The 18,014-nt window shown below is 35.4% G+C and overlaps 1 protein-coding gene across 2 annotated transcripts in view; it reads right to left on the minus strand.

Annotated features, from left to right (window-relative positions):
• LOC107722903 (growth factor receptor-bound protein 14-like) overlaps nucleotides 1-18,014 on the minus strand; it is a 74,431-nt gene that overhangs the window by 56,328 nt on the left and 89 nt on the right. The window contains exon 1 of one of the 2 annotated variants that reach the window (XM_016531402.1): nucleotides 3,359-3,699. The exons of the other annotated variant lie outside the window; for it this stretch is intronic. Coding sequence (XP_016386888.1) covers nucleotides 3,359-3,528 — 170 coding nt within the window. The 5' untranslated portion in view covers nucleotides 3,529-3,699. Of the gene's footprint in view, nucleotides 1-3,358; nucleotides 3,700-18,014 lie in introns of those variants that run through there. 2 annotated transcript variants of the gene reach the window in all.

Below are 18,014 nucleotides of genomic sequence, written 5' to 3' on the forward strand. Positions count from 1 at the left end.
TCATGGACATTATGCAATGTGTATAAAGAGTAACTTGTAGTGCTGGGCGGTATACCGGTTCATACCGAATACCGGTGTTTATTTTTGTTATGATATGAATTTTTTAAATACAGCAATACCGGTGTATGTCGCTTAAACAACGTTCGGAACGCGACACTGTTTGAAAGGGGTCCCTTTTCACTGTTGCACTGTGGTGAGGGAACAGCTGTATGTGTTACTAAGCGTGAAAGTTCCGAAACTGAAGCTGAAGAACTAATAGAACGTGATGACAGAAGAACTCATCCACAATATCCACATTGACCGCCACAAATATCCACCGCCCCCTGCCATCAGCTCCCGCGTCTCACACACACGAGCGCGACTTTAGCACTAGATTTAGCAACTTTCAGACCCTTTCAGCAGCTTTTTTCCATAGAATATTCATAGTGACAAACCTAGCGACTATTTTGGATAAACCTTAGCTTTGGTTCAGTTGGAAGATTTCACCAGTGCAGAAGTGTCACCTCTCTCGGCGTCTGTTCTGTGCAGTGAGCGGCAGAGAAGCAGCGCATTCAGTTGGCCGCACCGCAGCAGACTCATCAATAAATGAGTACAAAACAGCGTTTCCTAGCACCTGCCGCTTACTGATTGTTTGGAATTATAAATATGAGCGTAGATCATATCACATGCACTTTTTTTGTTTGTTGATTTTTTTAGTTTGTTACTCAGACGCAGGCAGTGCGCTGCATGAGACAAAAAAGTAATACAGCCAAAACAACCGCATAGCCGCTCTTTAGTGTAGATACATGTTGATTTTATCAGACGATGCCGCGATTATAAATGAGAGTGACTCATGGTTAACATGTATTAAAAGGGGTCGTGTTTAGTCACTATTTAGTGTGGTATTTTTTGACAATATTCACTCATCATGACAGTAAAATAGGGCATTCTAAGTCAATATACTGCAGTATTTCCTCTCTCAATCAGTAGAAAATATGGTTAACACCCGGTCATGCATGAAAAAAAAAAAATACCGTCATATACCGTGAAACCGTTATAATTTTGAAAAATACCGTGATATAAATTTTTGGTCATACCGCCCAGCACTACTTGCAGGGACTGCAAACTCATTTGGTCTGTCTGTGTGTGTTTTGCTGTATCTCAGCTGGCACACCCAACTAAGAGGAGGAATGGATACTTGAGAAGACTGAAGAGAGAGAAAGAGAGAGACAGAGAGAGAGACTGCTTTTATTATCCTAAATCAAACGTATATATTTTAGTAAGATTTATTTTTTTCATTTTCTTTTTGAAAGAAACTATTAAACAAGGATGCATTCAATAGATCAAAAGCGACAGTAAATACATTTATGTTATTACAAACTATTTCTATTTAAAATAAATGCTGTTCTTTTGAACTTTCCATCCATCAGAGAATTTTGAAAGAAAATGTTTTATGGTTTCCACCAAAATATGAAGCAGCACAATTGTTTTCAACACTGATAATAAGAAATGTTTCTTGGTCATCAAAACAGCATATTAGAATGATTTCTGAATGATCATGTGACACTGAAGACAGGAGTAATGATGCTGACAATCCAGCTTTGCATCACAGGAATAAATTATATATATATATATATATCAGAATCAGAATCAGAATGAGCTTTATTGCCAGGTATGTTTACACATACGAGGAATTTGTAATATTTCACAGTATTATTTTACTGTATTTTTATCAAATAAATGCAGCCTTAGTGAACAGTTTTTTCAAATGCATGAACAATTTTACATATATATGAAATCAATAAAAATTTGATCATAAGCAAAAATAACTTCAAAGAGAATCACCATAGCAATTAAATTGGAGTGCACAAAAGCACTATGGCAAAGCACTATGGCTTAATAAAACATACAGACGCACAGAAATAGAAAGAGATAAAAAATAGAAAAAAAGTGAAAAAAACATATTCTCCAGCAAGTATTTAAAATATGTGTATATAGTATTTGAGCTGTGTACAGTATTTGTGTGTGGCAGGGTGACCAGGATTACTTAGAGCAGTCCCAGTTTCACGAGGTGTGTCCTAGGTAAACCAGGAATTGTCCCGACAGTGCTCTTAAAAATGTCCCGTTTCAACTGACTTGCCCACACATTAGACTTCGAGGCACAGTTCACCCAAAAATGAAAATTCTTTCATCAATTACTCACATCATTCCAAACATGTCTGACTTTCTTTTAGAACACAAGAAAAGATTTTAAAGAACAGTGAGCTCCAAACAACACTACATCCCATTGACTTGCATTGAATGAACAGAAACCCACATTTTTCAAAATACCTTCTTTTGTTTTCCACAGAAGAAAAAAATAAAGTCATCAGGTATGGAACGACATGAGAGAGAGTAAATCATGAACTTTCATTTTCGAGTGAACTATTCCTTTATCTACATCTTGTCGTTATTTAAGGCAAGACACTACAGGCACGACAAATAAAATGTTTTTTCAAGCAGTGGTCAATGTTTACAGTTTGGGCTATTTGGCTTTTTGCAAAGTGCTGTTTTCGGACAGCTGGAAAGAAAATATTACATTACAAAGTGTGTTTTTTTGGGGGGTTTTTTGCACTTTGTGTCTATAGATTTCAATTACAATGCATACCTTTAAAGGCAGTTTCTCAAAATATGTGTATGCCTCATTTGCATAATTAAATATAACATTTCAGAAACCTTGTATTACACAAAATGTTTGCAATTCTTAATGTAAATCAACCAACTGAGGAACTATGGTGAAAGCTATTAGTTTAATGTTTTACCCTATTCACCTAGAGCATCTTCGCCTTAAAAAAAGGCGACAAACATATCTGCACATGAAAATACGGTCAGCCTAATCTAAGGAAGCTGGAACACAGCGGGGTGCATTTAATTCACTTGTTTGTGTGTCTACAAATGAGTGAGCTCAGTTGTATGTTGGTTACGGCACAAATAAACACTTAAGAGTCCTCCTTGGAGGGCTGCATTCGAGCCGTGCCGTCATGATCTCACAGCTACCGTATCACAAACACGTGGAAGACGTGACATAAAGTCCCAGCGCAGAGGGACTCGCGATTCCTCCCCAGAGTTGGAAAGTAACAGGTGCTTGATTTGATTCCAGTTTGGTTGCCCTCAACCCGTCTGTTTACAGGTACAAAGTCTACAGTGTTTTCACATAGACATTGCGGAGAGCACAAAGGCTGCTCTATTGCTTGTCCGATCGGATGCGTTAACGATTAACTGCTGAGAAACGAGGTACGGTATTGATGTAGGGAATCGGATAGTTGTTTATTATATAGTGTGTACACACAATGGACGTTTGCATGTACAAAAATGAGTTGCGACAGAAAGCGTGTCCTACCTATTTCCCTTGAAGTGCGTGGAGACCGCAGCATTGGGTGGCTGCAAGGGCGAGCGCAATGGGATGAAGGCCGACCCGACGACGTTCCCACTGCCTTTCGCTACCCGAAATATGGCCGCTTTCTCCCCGAGGCTGCGCGTCTCATCCAGGGAGTCATTCATAGCACTCATGGAGCCAGGTTACATCCAGCAGCTCATCTGGAGCACAAGACAGGACAGACACCATCAGGACAGGCCTGGAAAAGAGTGTGTTTTGTGTGTGAAGTCAACGCGCTCCTGCCGCTGCTACAAAAACACACACGCACATGCACAAACGCATGCACACACACTCCGCCTGTGCTGCCCCTGCATGGCAGGCTGTCCCAGCCTGGGAAGTAGATCCCTCCTTCCAAAACATGATCCGCAATAAAGTTATTTTTAACTCTATGACTCCTGAATGAGCTTGGCTCGCTCTTGCACACACACACACACACGACCTGGTCTCAAAAACTCTCGCTTCTGTTTCCCTCGCAGACCTGCATAGACAGATAAAAGGTTTCTTGGTTATTGGTATGCAATGTAGCTCGGTAATGAGTGCTGGACGTCGGCCAGACAGTAAAACCTACTGTTCCTTTGTCATGGACTTTCCTCTTCTGCCCTGCACCCACAACTGCTCTGAAGCCATGCGTGGAGGTTGACCTCCTCAGATAAGATGCAGTGTGTGTGTTTGGGTCTTATGAAAATTACATCTCATGGAAAACAAATTTTGGGATGGGGGAAAAAACACGCCATAAAGTCTCGAGATATGTTTTTTTTTTTTTAAGTTAAACTTGCATTAATTTTACATGACCTTCTAAAAATGCTGCTCTTTTGTGCGAGACGCGAGTGCAACGCTGATAGATGTCCTTCTAGAAAATGCGCGAAATATGTGTTCTGTGTGAACGGCTTGGTTTCAGTTTTGATGTAAACAAGATCTTCTCTGCATTGATGTTTTCTTTTTCCGCAATATTTTGATTGAACAATGTAGTGGCTTCAACTGGACAGGATAACAAATACATTATAATGCAATGACACTTACATCGTCATCGCATTTCGTGCGCCACTGATAAGGCTGCCTCCTCTTAAAGGGGAGATAACACGCACAGTTTCACCCAATCTCATGTTAATCTCGAGTACCTATAGAGTAGTACTGCATCCTTTATATCTCCAAAAAGTCTTTAGTTTTATCATATTTATAAAAGAAAGATACAGCTTTATGATTCTCTCCGGAAAAAGCCGAGCTCCTGGAGGCGTGCCGTGGGCGGAGCTAAAGATTGACGAGCACTTGAGCTCCGACTGCCAACAAAATACAGATATTTGATGCAGTTTCCCTTACCGTCTACAGTTCTGAATCATGACCGGGAACTTTTATAGCTCGATCACTCCATCTTTCAGTATCAAACGATGTGCAAATCCAGCATCGAACATCGATAAAACGTTCGTCAACTAACACACTTGTGAAACTCCGTTGCTGCTCCGGAAAAACAAACTGCATCCACTGTTTACATAACGCTGGGTTCTTTAGGAAGCTGAACAAAGTTATCTTTCCCTTACAACCAAAAACACACTTCTTTGGAGACATTCTTCCCGAGCAAGTCCCGTGTAGCGCTGCCGCCGGATGAAGTGCGTTGATGGGCGCGATCTTGCTCTTGCTCTTGCTCTGGTCGATGTGTGCGCGGGCGCGTTTTTCTGGGAGAAATGCCCATATAAGGGGTTCCACCCTCGCCTACGTCATAAAGAGCCACGATCGAAAAAAACTCTCCGAAACTTGTACGACCCCGGAAGTAAGATTTTTAGCACAGAAATACTCCAAATAGTTTTTTGAAATTTTGTCCATGCTTAGCATGAGAATCTGACTCTTTAACAGCGTAAACAACTCTGAATGCATGAAACAGCATTGTACCCCCCCTTTAACGCACGCCTACAATTCGAATGCAACGTTTTTGCATTCGAATGTGGATTTTTATTTTCAATTCGATGAATATTCGAAATTATAATTTTTTTTTGACAGCCCTATTGTCAAGCCATCACTCAAAGTTTGTCTTGAAGTTGACAAACCTTTTCTTGGCTAAAAATTACACTAGCTATTTGAATTTCTTATAGAATTTTGACTTCATTCTACATCATTAAATTCAAATAGCTATTTTGCATTCTGTTTCCTGCCTCAATTCAGATTCATGAACTGAATTCTAATTTAAAAAGCATCTGCCTCTGAAAGCAAGATAATGACCGCATTTATTGTGATTCGTCTGCACGCTCTGAGGCGCTAGTAATTTATTATATATGAAAAAAGACATGCAGTGGCTTCTTCTACTGCAGTAAATGATATTTTTCTTAGTGATATTTGGCACCAGTTTATCAGGAAGTGATGATTTTGTTCTCTTCGTCTTGCTGGATGGAAAAGGTGCTCCATTCGTAAATGTTTTATGCAATATTCCAATTTTTGCGCATAAACTAAATTCGTGACCTTGGATGGAAACAAACAGCTAATGGCGCTGGGAACTCCTACTGAAATGAATGTCTTCCTGTTTGTCACTTTAGATTACAAATATCACACAACCAGCCCAGAGAATGAAGGTAGATAAGAAAGATAAGAGATCTGAACTCTGCTATCAGATGAGATAATGACATTCTCTGTTATCATGTGTCAACATCTGTCTTCATTACCAATTTACCTTTCAGATCAAGTATTAATGTGCTGCTCTTTGGTCAAAGTCCCTCCTGCCAGAGTTTCACAGCAGGATGAAATAAACACAAAGTTTAATGCTCTAAATTATTTGTACCAGTCATGTTTATAGCTCAGCTCCCAGGGAAAGCATTTTGGAGGACTATTACAATACAGTTTTAAACTTTAGTGCTTTTTCCACGTCTGCTGTACTGACTTTTCGTCCACCCACGTAAGTGCTAAACTGCTCTGAGGTGATTATCCATCATTATGACATCCCTGAATGTACATATACTTCACAAATTATGGATCCGCTGATACCGATACTGGCATCATTACTGGGTCTCAAACTGTGCTCTTGTACGCATTTGTCTGTTGCATAAACGTTGCATCACAAATAAAGACAGAAGAACAAGACGTTCTAATATTTGTAAAACAACCTGGAACACCGTAAAATGGAAGATGCAATATTATGTATTTCAACTTTCCAACATGAAGCATTTGTTACTGCCAGGTATGCAATGCAAAATACTAGGTTTAATGCTTAATGCAGAAATTAATGCATTGGTTGATGCAATGAGCTGTGATGTATGTCTTACTATTTAAACTTTTTTTTTTTTTTGGGGGGGGCTGGGTAGGAAAAATACCCAAATACACACATTGGTGGCTAACATTATTAGAATACTAATATTTTCACCAGCTAAAAAAAATGGTTTTAAGTCAGCTATTTCTATCTTTTGCTGTAGTGTGTCAGTAGGAAATATTACATTTCAGTTACATTTCCAAACAGTCCTTTTGCCATTAATTGTAATAATCCAGTGAGATTTTTGTTTGCTGCACACAGAGATCTGATCTGATCATCATCAGTCTGTCTGGAATGACATGAAGAAACAGAACAAACTGAGACAGACTCAATCCAGAAGAACTGTGGCAGCGTCTCCAAGACGCTTCAAGAAACCTCCTGCAAAGCTACAGTACTGTTAAAAGTTTTAGGCACTTGTGTAAAAATACTGTAAAATGAGGATGCTGTCAAAAATAATGTCTTAAATAGATTTTCTTTATCAATTAACTTCTATTAACTAAATTAAATCAACATTTGGTTTGAGCATCCTTTGCATTTAAAGCAGCTTTTGCCCTCGGTGCACTTGAGCAGAGTTTTGCAGGAGGTTTCTTGAAGCATCTGGGAGACGCTGCCACAGTTCTTCTGGATTGAGTCTGTCTCAGTTTGTTCGGTTTCATATTTTTTTTCTCTCTCTCTCTCTCTCTCTCTCTCTATATATATATATCACAATTAAAATGAGCAAACCGCACATCACTATTGACCTGTATTTCTCTTGTGTTTACATAAGCTTCATCACCAAAACTTCTGCTGGGTCTAAGACAAGGGCACCAGAGGACTGGACAGCATGACGCTCCCAAAATAGTTGCTGGGCTGAAACACATTCTTGTGTTATCAGTCAATGCAAACACTTTCTAATTACATTAGCGGGACGTGAGAGGCACAGCTATTTCAGTTCAGGCTGGACTCTCGCATGTGGCCCTACATGACAGCAACAGCAACAGCCACAGGACAACACAAAAAGTGGGTTCAAAAAGCTGACGATGAGGAGGAAAGATGAGGCCAGAGCGACAGCGACGTGCTGAAAGATAGCCATATAAGTGCATTCACGCTGATCATCTTACCTTTCCATATCTCAGCGGTTATGAGTAAACAAATCTCTCCCAGCGCTCACAGCCAGTGTTCAGTGTCATTTTTGTTGCTGAGCAAATTCTACTTCTGTGCATTGGCTGGTGTTCACTGTACCATTACTTACTGAGAAATTACTGTAAAAATTATTGCAAAAACAAAACCCCCATTTTTGGGGTATTTATATAATACACATAATGTGCAGCAAATATACTTACAGATCAGTCTTATTTTAATATTGATGCTATACGATTATCGTTTTTATTAATAATTTAAATATTTGTTATTTTTATATTTTGTTTTTATTTACATTTTTGTGTTTTTGTCATTTTTATTATTATTATTATTATTATTTTTAATGTCAATATATATAGTTTTAACTATTTTCAGTTTTAATTGTAGTTACTTTAGTACATCAGTTAAACTAAAAGAAAATAAGAAATGTTTCCTTTAAAACTAGCTGAATTTAAATAAGTTTAAATACACACACACACACACATATATATATATATATATATATATATACACACAGCGTCGGCGCCACGGGTGGGGCCTGAGGGGGCCCGGCCCGGCCACCTCGGTCACTGTGCCCCCTCACCTCTGGTGCCGTCTCCGTAGTGGGCGCCCTGATTTTAGTCGGTGAGGCAAGGTACTGCCCTGGGAAGGTTTCCCAGGCTGTTAAATACACAGATTAAAAGCTAAATGTTTTCATTTCGGTTCGTCCTTAGCAAAAAATATATTTTTTTTCGTTCAGGTTATGCAGAGCGAATTAAGAACGGTGCTGCATTTAGAAAGAATTCTTATTAACTTTGCTACTATTCTTGAATTTTCTAACTGCTAACACTTTGCACTTTGTAGTTTCGAATTATGCCTTTACTGTATGACCAAAAATTACGGAGTAGTCTATTTTATGTTTCAGCTGTTTGATCGCGCCGGCGCCTCACGCGCACACTAAGCTACTGCATTCATTGGAAACAGCGCAGCCGTTCACCGTGCTGTTCGGCGTGAGACCCGGTCCACTGTCGCATATTTTTGCTCATTATGATATTTTTCCGTCGATACTGGAACGCGCGTGAACTACAAAGCCTATTTTACCTAATAAGGCTAATAGTTTAGCTTCAGCTACACACACATATTATACATATATATATATACACACATACTATACATACATATATATATATATATATACATATATATATACACACACACTATAATAACAATTATACAGATACAAATAAATAAGCATTTGGACACTTAAGCCATACTTATGAATGTACTTATATAAAAAATATGAACATCATTGCATTAGATCAGGGTTTCGCCAAACGGGTTTATAAGGGACTGCAAGGGGTTTTTGAGTTGATGAAACGCTAATAATTAATTAAATAATAATAAGGTCAAATCAAAATGAATATATAATTGTAAAATAACAACAATCAACATAAAACACTTACTAAAAGATAAAATATTTTATTTGTTTCCCTGCATATCAAGTGATCATTAAATGAGATCACAGAACTGTGAACATTTCTGTCTATATACAGTAGGTTGTATATGCATGAACTGAATGCATGAACTGAAAGAATGCATGATGCCTTTAATGCAATGCAAGTTGCTTTGGATAAAAGAGTCTACCAAATGCATAACTGTAAATAGGGTCAATTTTATTTCACATTAACGTTATAAAGGGGCTGATGTAACTCGAACACTGCAAAGGTTTGAAATCATAATGCATGTGTAATCTCTCTGAGTGTTCGGTCATAAAGTTAACTGAGGGAGAATAAACAGAGACCTCCTGAGGGTTTAATTCAGTGTTCCTTTGCTGGCTTTCTCGTAACGATTAATGCTGAGAGGAGATGTCCGGAGTAGATCAGCAAACAAACAAACAAACACTTCTGCTGCTGGTTTTTCCCCCATCATGATTCAACATCATATCGGCATCGACTAATGACGCAGACAGTCGGAGCACAAACGTGACTCCATAAGCAACACATCTGCTGTCTGTTTCCCACTTGTGCGTTTGCTTTGGGTGTGAAACACAAGGCCACTGCTAAATCAAACAATCTGACTTCACATAAACCTCTATATATGTCAGGTTACATATTAACATCAAACAGGCATGATGGAGATTTCTCCATTGAAATTTAACTTCGGATTCAACCTAGATTTACGGAAAGAAAACACAAGCCATCAATCAGTCATAGTCCAAACCCACAGGAAAAAACATCACACATGTCTTCCAGTGGCATTTATAATGCTGCAAAATATTTCCATTTCAACATTGATGATAATAATCAGAAATCTTTCTTGAGCAGAACATCAGCATATTACACTGATTTCTGAAGGATCATGTGACACTGAAGACTGGAGTAATGATGCTAAAAAAATTCAGCTTTGCATCACAGGAATAAATTACATTTTATAATATATTCAGAAAACAGTTATTTTAAATTGTAATAATATTTCACTGATTTTACTGCATTTTTGACACTTCCGCCAAAAACATAACTTCATAACTAAACATAACTGAGCTGATCTATGTGATGCACATTGATTTAATAATGTGATACTCTTACTATACGTCAACAACTGTCTCATTTGCATCTATTTTTATTTATAACGAGTAATTTTCAGGACAAAACTGATCCTTGAATGAAGTCTCCCGAGCACTGAACTCTCCTGTGGGAAGACATTAGCGAGTAAAGCGTTCATCAGACGACCGCAGTGTCAGAGGTCGCAGCAGAAATACGAGCTGTCGTTAGCCTCGCTAGTGTCGTCTACAGTAATTATCAGATTAACGAGATCCCGCAGCGGAGCGAACACATCATATCTCTGCTTACAGCTCAGCATTCAAGCATCTGTACTGTGAAGGACGGCCAGAAACGCTTATTCTTAGACCGTCACGTACCACCATAATTGCACGTTAGAGACACGACACACACACTTTAACCACCTTTTCAGTCGTCTGACCTTGAAAATGCCACTGGATGAAGTCCACTAGAACTCCAGCAGAGCTTCATCACACATTCGGTTCAAGCCCCATAGACTTACATTGAAAGAGGGCCTTTTAGTTATCTAGTTTACTATCGACTAGTGATATATTAAAAGTCAGATATATAGTACATCCTACTTTATCCACATACTGTACATACAGTACACTCACGTAAAGAAATATATAGTATGTAGCAAATCTCAAAAATGTTAAACTGTATTTCACAACTCTATAAAGTTTGATATTATACCCAACTTTATTCACATACATACAGTCCATGCCTAAAGCAATATACACTATATAGCAAATCTCAACTGCCTGATTTTTTATTTTGACGCAAAATGTAACTACATTATCACCCAGCTCTTTATATAAAGTTGGATATATAAGTATGTGCAACTTTATCTGCATTCATACAGTATACTAGCGTAGACTAATTACAATGTATAGCAAATCTCAACTGCTTGATTGCTTGTATCGTCAAAAAGTGTAAACTATGTCATCAAGTAGATATTTTAAAGATATTATAAACATTAACATCATTTTTTTTTGTAAATCTACCTTAAAACAATGCATATTGCGAAAAGCGCTAAACAAATGAATTTGTGTTCACAAAAATTATTCAATTATTGGTATACTATATAAGTACAGTACAGTACAATACAAGTTACAAGTACAGTACAATATAAGTATCAGTGTATGTTGACATATTTTTCCTAAAAGAAAAAAATAGAAAAAGTGACTTTAAACGAACTGCTATAAATATGATTTAACTTAAACATAAATGTTCATAAATATAGGCAATTAAGTTGATGATCTTATTTTGTCTGGCATATTGCAAAAATAAATAAATAAATAAATACAGTGCAACTTTGGTTTGATTATAAGCTGGAATTTTAGGAAAAATTAAAAAAGAATTTTAATGGCAAAATGAAACTATTTTTAATGCACCTTCTTACTATTATTGTGTTCCAATTAATCAAACTAAATAAATACATGTAAATTATTGTGACATATAGCTAAAACATTACATACCGTACACATTTTCCACTATAATTCTATATAATTTTTTACAGCAAGCTGGAATTTTAGAGAAAAATTATCACCAAAATGAAAATATATTTAATGCACCTTCTTGCTCTTATTGTATAAAATAAATAAATTACCTACATATCTTGCTCTGCCAAGGCAATTAAAAATAGCCAGAAAATGTGTTGTTCTTTTAAATATTATTCTATAAACTTGATTAGTTTTAATCTATAAATATCTTGTGAATTCATCTTATTTATGCATTTATATCTGGGATTGACCTTAAAGCGTGTTTTGAAATAGAAATTGGGTCAAATACTTTAAAAAGCCACTGGTGTAGAGTGAGCAGTCGGTCTCACACAGTTGGAGAACGTCCCGGAACAAAAACAGGTTTCTGGAATGCTGCTGTTCTGTCCCACTCTAATAACTGCCTCTGTAAATCACTGACACATTCGTTATAGAACCGTCCCAGCATGCATTCTTCACATGTTTCACTTCTCCATGTAATCTTAAATTGCTTAGATTTGTTTTGTTTTGTTTTTGTTTGAAGAATCAGCAAAAGCCTGTTATCTAAGGTCATGTCCACACGTACACGGGTAATTTTAACGGGGAGTTTTTCCTTCTTCCGTTTTAAAAAAAATTTCCGTCCACATGAAAACGCAAACGCATGCCATGAAGCACTGTCAAGAGCATGCCAAACCAACAGGTGGCGATATAATCTCAACCGTAAAGTCATGTTGGCCAATCAGAAGCCTGAAAAAGTCTCCAGTAGGCGGAGATAACAGCGCAGGCGCCGACGTCACAAGCCAAAAACTCCGGTTTCGCTGTCTACACGATAACACTGCAACCGGAGTTTTTGAAAAACTTCACCCTGGCAGGCGTTTTCAAAACTGCGTTTGCGTGTGGACGAACGGCCAAACTGCGTAGAAAAAGATGCGGTTTTAAAAATAACCGCGTTCATGTGGACAGGACCTAAAACGTCATTCAAAATAGAAATATACTGCCTCATAAATGAGAACTATTGTGGGAAGTAACTAAAAGAACATTATATAATGTACACATTTTCCACTATAATTCTATATAATTTGTTTCATTTTTAATGGAATGCTAGTTTGGAGCTAAGCTGGAATTTTTTTTGGGGGGGGTGGTCCAATTAATCAAACAAAATAAAAAAAAATAAATAAAAAATAAACATGAAAAATAAATACATATGCTCTGCCTCCATGTAAAAAATTTAACTAAATTTAATGCACCTTCTTACTCTTGCTATGGTCCAATTAATCAAACAAAATAAAAATAAATAAATAAAAACATGAAAAATAAATACATATGCTCTGCCTCCATGTCAAATTTTATTTATTTATTTATTTTATGCAGAATCAGTGAACGCCTGTTATCTACAAGGTCATTTCAAATATATTGCGAATTATTTTGGGATATAGCTAAAACAACATTACATACAGTACACATTTTCTTCTATAATATTATATAATTTGTAATTTAATTTTCAATGCAATTCTAGTTTTGTTATACGATTGAAAAATTGAAAATGAATTTAATGCTATATTTAATGCACCTTCTTATTGTGCTCCAGTCAAACAAACAAACCAACAAACAATTATTTAAACAAATTAATAAAGTTATTATTAAGGTGCCATCATGTCATCAAGGTGCCATCATCCCTCTCCCTCCATTCAGGCAGCAACATCCACTTTTAATGATCAAGTCGACTCCTAATGGATAAAATGATTCACTCATGCAACATGCAGCCATGTTTCACTCAGAAATTTGCCAGATTACCGAAGCAAAATATGAAAAGAGATTCACAATGACCTTCCATCCATAGCAACAAAAATATTTGTGTGTGCCGAGTTAATATCTCTGAACATAGTATGTGGATATATATGGAAATATTAATGCAATCTAAATGCTGCTTCCTTTTGTCCGAATTCCTTGCTAATCTTTTTAATGACTGAATGATAAGAGTCTGTTTAATAAGGCAGGCTACATAACCCTCAACCACTCCATTCTCTAAAGTCATATCATTCAATCACGGCATTATAAATCACACTCTTTTATCAGGAGATAAACGGCAAGCCTTTGAACATTCGCTAAGCATGCAACCATCTAAAAAATTCATGAAATATCGATACTGATACTTTGCAAAGGCGTCCAGATAACCAGTTCATTAAACTGACTAAAGAGAGAAATCCTACAGAATGTGTTTACTTTACATTGTAATCCTGCTTTAAAACAGAAGCAGCTTTTTTTTTTCAGAACAGTAGCTTACTGGTCTTGTTTCATGTTTGGGTCACTCGTGTTATGTAGCACCTAACCTTCAAATTCTTGAATCGGTGTAAGAATTTTTAATGCATTGCATAAAATTCTCATCACACTCAAAAAAAAAAAATTACAACTAAATTTAAGATTTGTGTGTTTGCATGTATTTGACAGCCATAAGAAATAGAAAGAGGTACCATAAAAAAAGAGGTTTCTGCAATTTCTGCACTCTAAAAATCATGTCATATTTTATTAACTTTGCACATTTGATTTTATTTAAATATCATATGCAAATTTTAAATAAATATTCATATTTTATCAAAATGCATTTATTCAAACTACTTAAAATCATCATAAATCTGTTCAGAAGCATGAACATTGTTAAAATATGCCTTGCTGTGGAACAAGCAATATCCAATCAGTTAAAATGTATGAGAAATTGGATTTATTGATGATAAATATATAAACCTGGTTATTGCGTATTTAAAACATATTCAGTTTATTAATACTATTACAGAAATCTGACCTCTTTTACTCATGTATGACTGATAAATATATTTACACAATGCAAGAAAATGAACAGGATAGAAATAAAGAGCTCAAGTTAGTCGCTACTCAGTGCGAGATTAACAATGACATAATCATATTTAAATTATCTTTTGAAACTATTGTCAAACTGATTTGTCATTTTATACCAGGTTCAACAAATATTACAAAACAAAACAGGATTTTTTTTTAAAGCACACAGAAAATTAATAATAATAATCATTATTATTATTATTTATCATTATTATTATTGTTGTTGTTATTTTACAGTGTAATGGTTTTGCAGCAAAGTAATATATAATTAATTATTTTTGGTTTAATAATTCTAATTTAAATAATATTTTGCAATTTAACAATGATTTTATAATTTAAATACTCATTTATTTTACAGTATAATAGTATTTCAATAGTAATATGTTTCTTTATTATATTAATTTTACCATAATAATAATAATAATAATAATAATAATAAAATATTATAAATAATAAAATAAATAAAAATAACAATAAATACTCATATTTTTATATGACAATATAATAATAAATAATAACAATAATAGTTATTATTATTATTATTATTATGATAAAAGAAAACTAATATGATTTCTATCTTTAAAAACTGTTTTTAATATTTTATGCAATATATGAGGTGATGAAAACAATGCATAACAGGAATGACCCGTTTTATGTTCCTAACACCAGTGGAGCGACGGCTCATTGAAAGTCAAAAGCTGACTCCGTTTCCAAAATATTCCTAGGCCTGATTTGTTTTATACAGTGGTGAAATGCATAGCACATTTAAATCGCATACAAGTTCTTTGTGCAAAGCGATGCTCCGTGAAGCCAGCTGCCTGTGTAAAGGAGTGACTATCACATGGTCTTTTCATTGAAGCGCATGAAGCAGGGCCACACAAAAGAGTCGCAGGACATACAAGAGCAGATAATTATAGCCTGTAGCAGAAGCTCAGACACCCTCCCGCGGCCGACTGCATGCACTCCATCACTACAATCACTGCATTCACAAACACTGCCCTCTCTAATGTGGCATTAACATGCAATCTTGTTACGAACACACACTTTGTAGATCAGGCCGAGCGGCGCGGAGCCACGCAGATGAATGAGGACGGATGTGAATCAAACCCAGCCTGCAGTTACTGCTACATACTAACATTTTTACTCCTCCTCGATTAAAGCGAAATGTAAACACTTTTAATTCTTTATCAGAAGCCCATAGGACCATTTCAGTGGTGGATTTTGAATAAGTGATCAGAATCATCACTTTTTCATGTTTATGGAAGTTTTTCCGTTACATATTTAGTGTTTGCAAGGCGCCAAGGCATATTAACATTCTGGTTACTGTTTGTCCTAAATTATTACAAACATGTGATCAGCTAATGAAAGAAAATAAGAAAAACATGTTTTCCCCAATTCAATATGACTATAGAATAATAATAATAATAATACATTTTCATTATCATTATTATTAGTAGCAGTAATTATCATTTAAGTTCTAAGTTCTAAATTTAAATAAATATATATTACTATCGCAATACTAATATACTGCAAAAAAGATCATTTAATAATAATAAAACAATATTATATTATTATATTATTGGTAGTAGTAGCAGCAGTAGTAGTAATTATTAAAATTAAATAAATATATTACTATTGCAATACTAATATACTGCAAAAAAACGTAATAATAATAAAATATGATTACTATTACTATTAAAATTATTAAAATATAATCAATAAAGAAAGACTTCTATTGAAATAATACTATTATGCTGTAAAATAAAAATTAATTTCATAATAAATTATTTATTTATTTAAAATATTAAAATTAAATCAATCAATAAATATATTACTATTGCAGTAACACTATTATACGGTACTATTTAATATTATTATTCTTATTTAAAATATTTAAAAAATAAAGAAATCTATTAATAATACTGATAATATTAATAATAATTTTCACTTTTATATGCATGTGAGACCAGTTTTGTGCCTAAAAGACGGCTTTATGGGCAAATCACATTTAAGCTAAACCCATCTCTCAACTGGTAATAAAGTATGCTCTGTAAGCATGCTTATATGTAGTATGAAATATTTTATTCAGTGTAATATAATCTTTACATACTACATGTAAAATCTAACATCAAAAGGGTCATTTAACCTTTAACATCAGCCACGCCCCTGATCGCCACCTTTTACAATCACGAGAGCACACTGCCATCATACTCCTGTTATGATCCAATTACAATTATGATTTTATGAATACTGCATATTCTGCTTCAGCATTTGTAGTTATAGAGGATATTCAGGCGTGGGGTTTCACTTGAAACAATAAGACCTGCAGAATGAATAAAAGCAATAAATCTGATTGAATCATTTGATACAAAAGATTCAATTCACTGAAATTAATCAAAATCTATTCTCCACACTTATACCCAATTAGATCCGCCCTCTCTCCAAAACCACACCCACCAAAAACACATCAGCCAATCCGATATCAGCAAAAAACCAAACTTGCGAAATGATTGACAGTCAGAAGGACAAAAAATGGCCTAAAACTATTTTTTATAGCTGTTTTAGAGCCTAGGACATAGCACAGCCTACACACACACACAAATAAATAAATGTATGTATATGTGTGTGTATGTATATACTATTTAAGAACATTTCCAGTTACCGTCAAACACAATGCAACAAAGTGCAAAATTCAAAATACAGGTAACACCTGTAAAAAAATCAATACAGAAAATAATTTCATTTTGATACAGTACATTGTGCCCTATTTTAAGTTTGTGTGTGCTCATATTTATATTTTAATACTCTTTTGCTGCTTTACAACAACTGGTATCTTCTTCAAAAACATCTAGGCTCTATTCTTCAGAAACTGGTATGGATGATAATTGACAGAAATAGCAGATCTCATGATTTGAATACATCATATAATACAAAAAACAGGGTTAATTGTTGTGTTCGAGGCCAATAACAACTTTAAAACCAAAGAGCGGATTAAAATGTTTGGCATAGTTGTCCGTCAGCCGAGCGGAGTTTGACGAGATTAACGCGTCGCGTGCACTTCTCTGCCTGACCAGTAGGCGGCCACTTTTACCTCAGATGAATTTATCTTCTAATAAAACTCAAAACTACATCAATGTGTTAAAAACGCCATAAATGTGTAGCTTATGGACAAATAAATAACTAACCCTCACATTGCTATAAATGAAAAAAGAAAAAAAAATGACACTCACAAACTGTTATGATACCTGACAGAATCCCTTAATTGATTCAACAGACTTGGTTAACATCAAAAGGGGAAAAATCCTAAAATAACTCCTGCATATACGTTACAACCAATTGATTTGTTTATAAAGCAAACGTGAGACACATAAACGCATCACACAGTCACGGAGTCATTAAAGTAA

This window comes from Sinocyclocheilus rhinocerous, unplaced genomic scaffold (genome assembly GCF_001515625.1).
Source record: "Sinocyclocheilus rhinocerous isolate Xijiao unplaced genomic scaffold, SAMN03320098_v1.1 scaffold934, whole genome shotgun sequence".
Classification (NCBI taxonomy): domain Eukaryota; kingdom Metazoa; phylum Chordata; class Actinopteri; order Cypriniformes; family Cyprinidae; genus Sinocyclocheilus; species Sinocyclocheilus rhinocerous.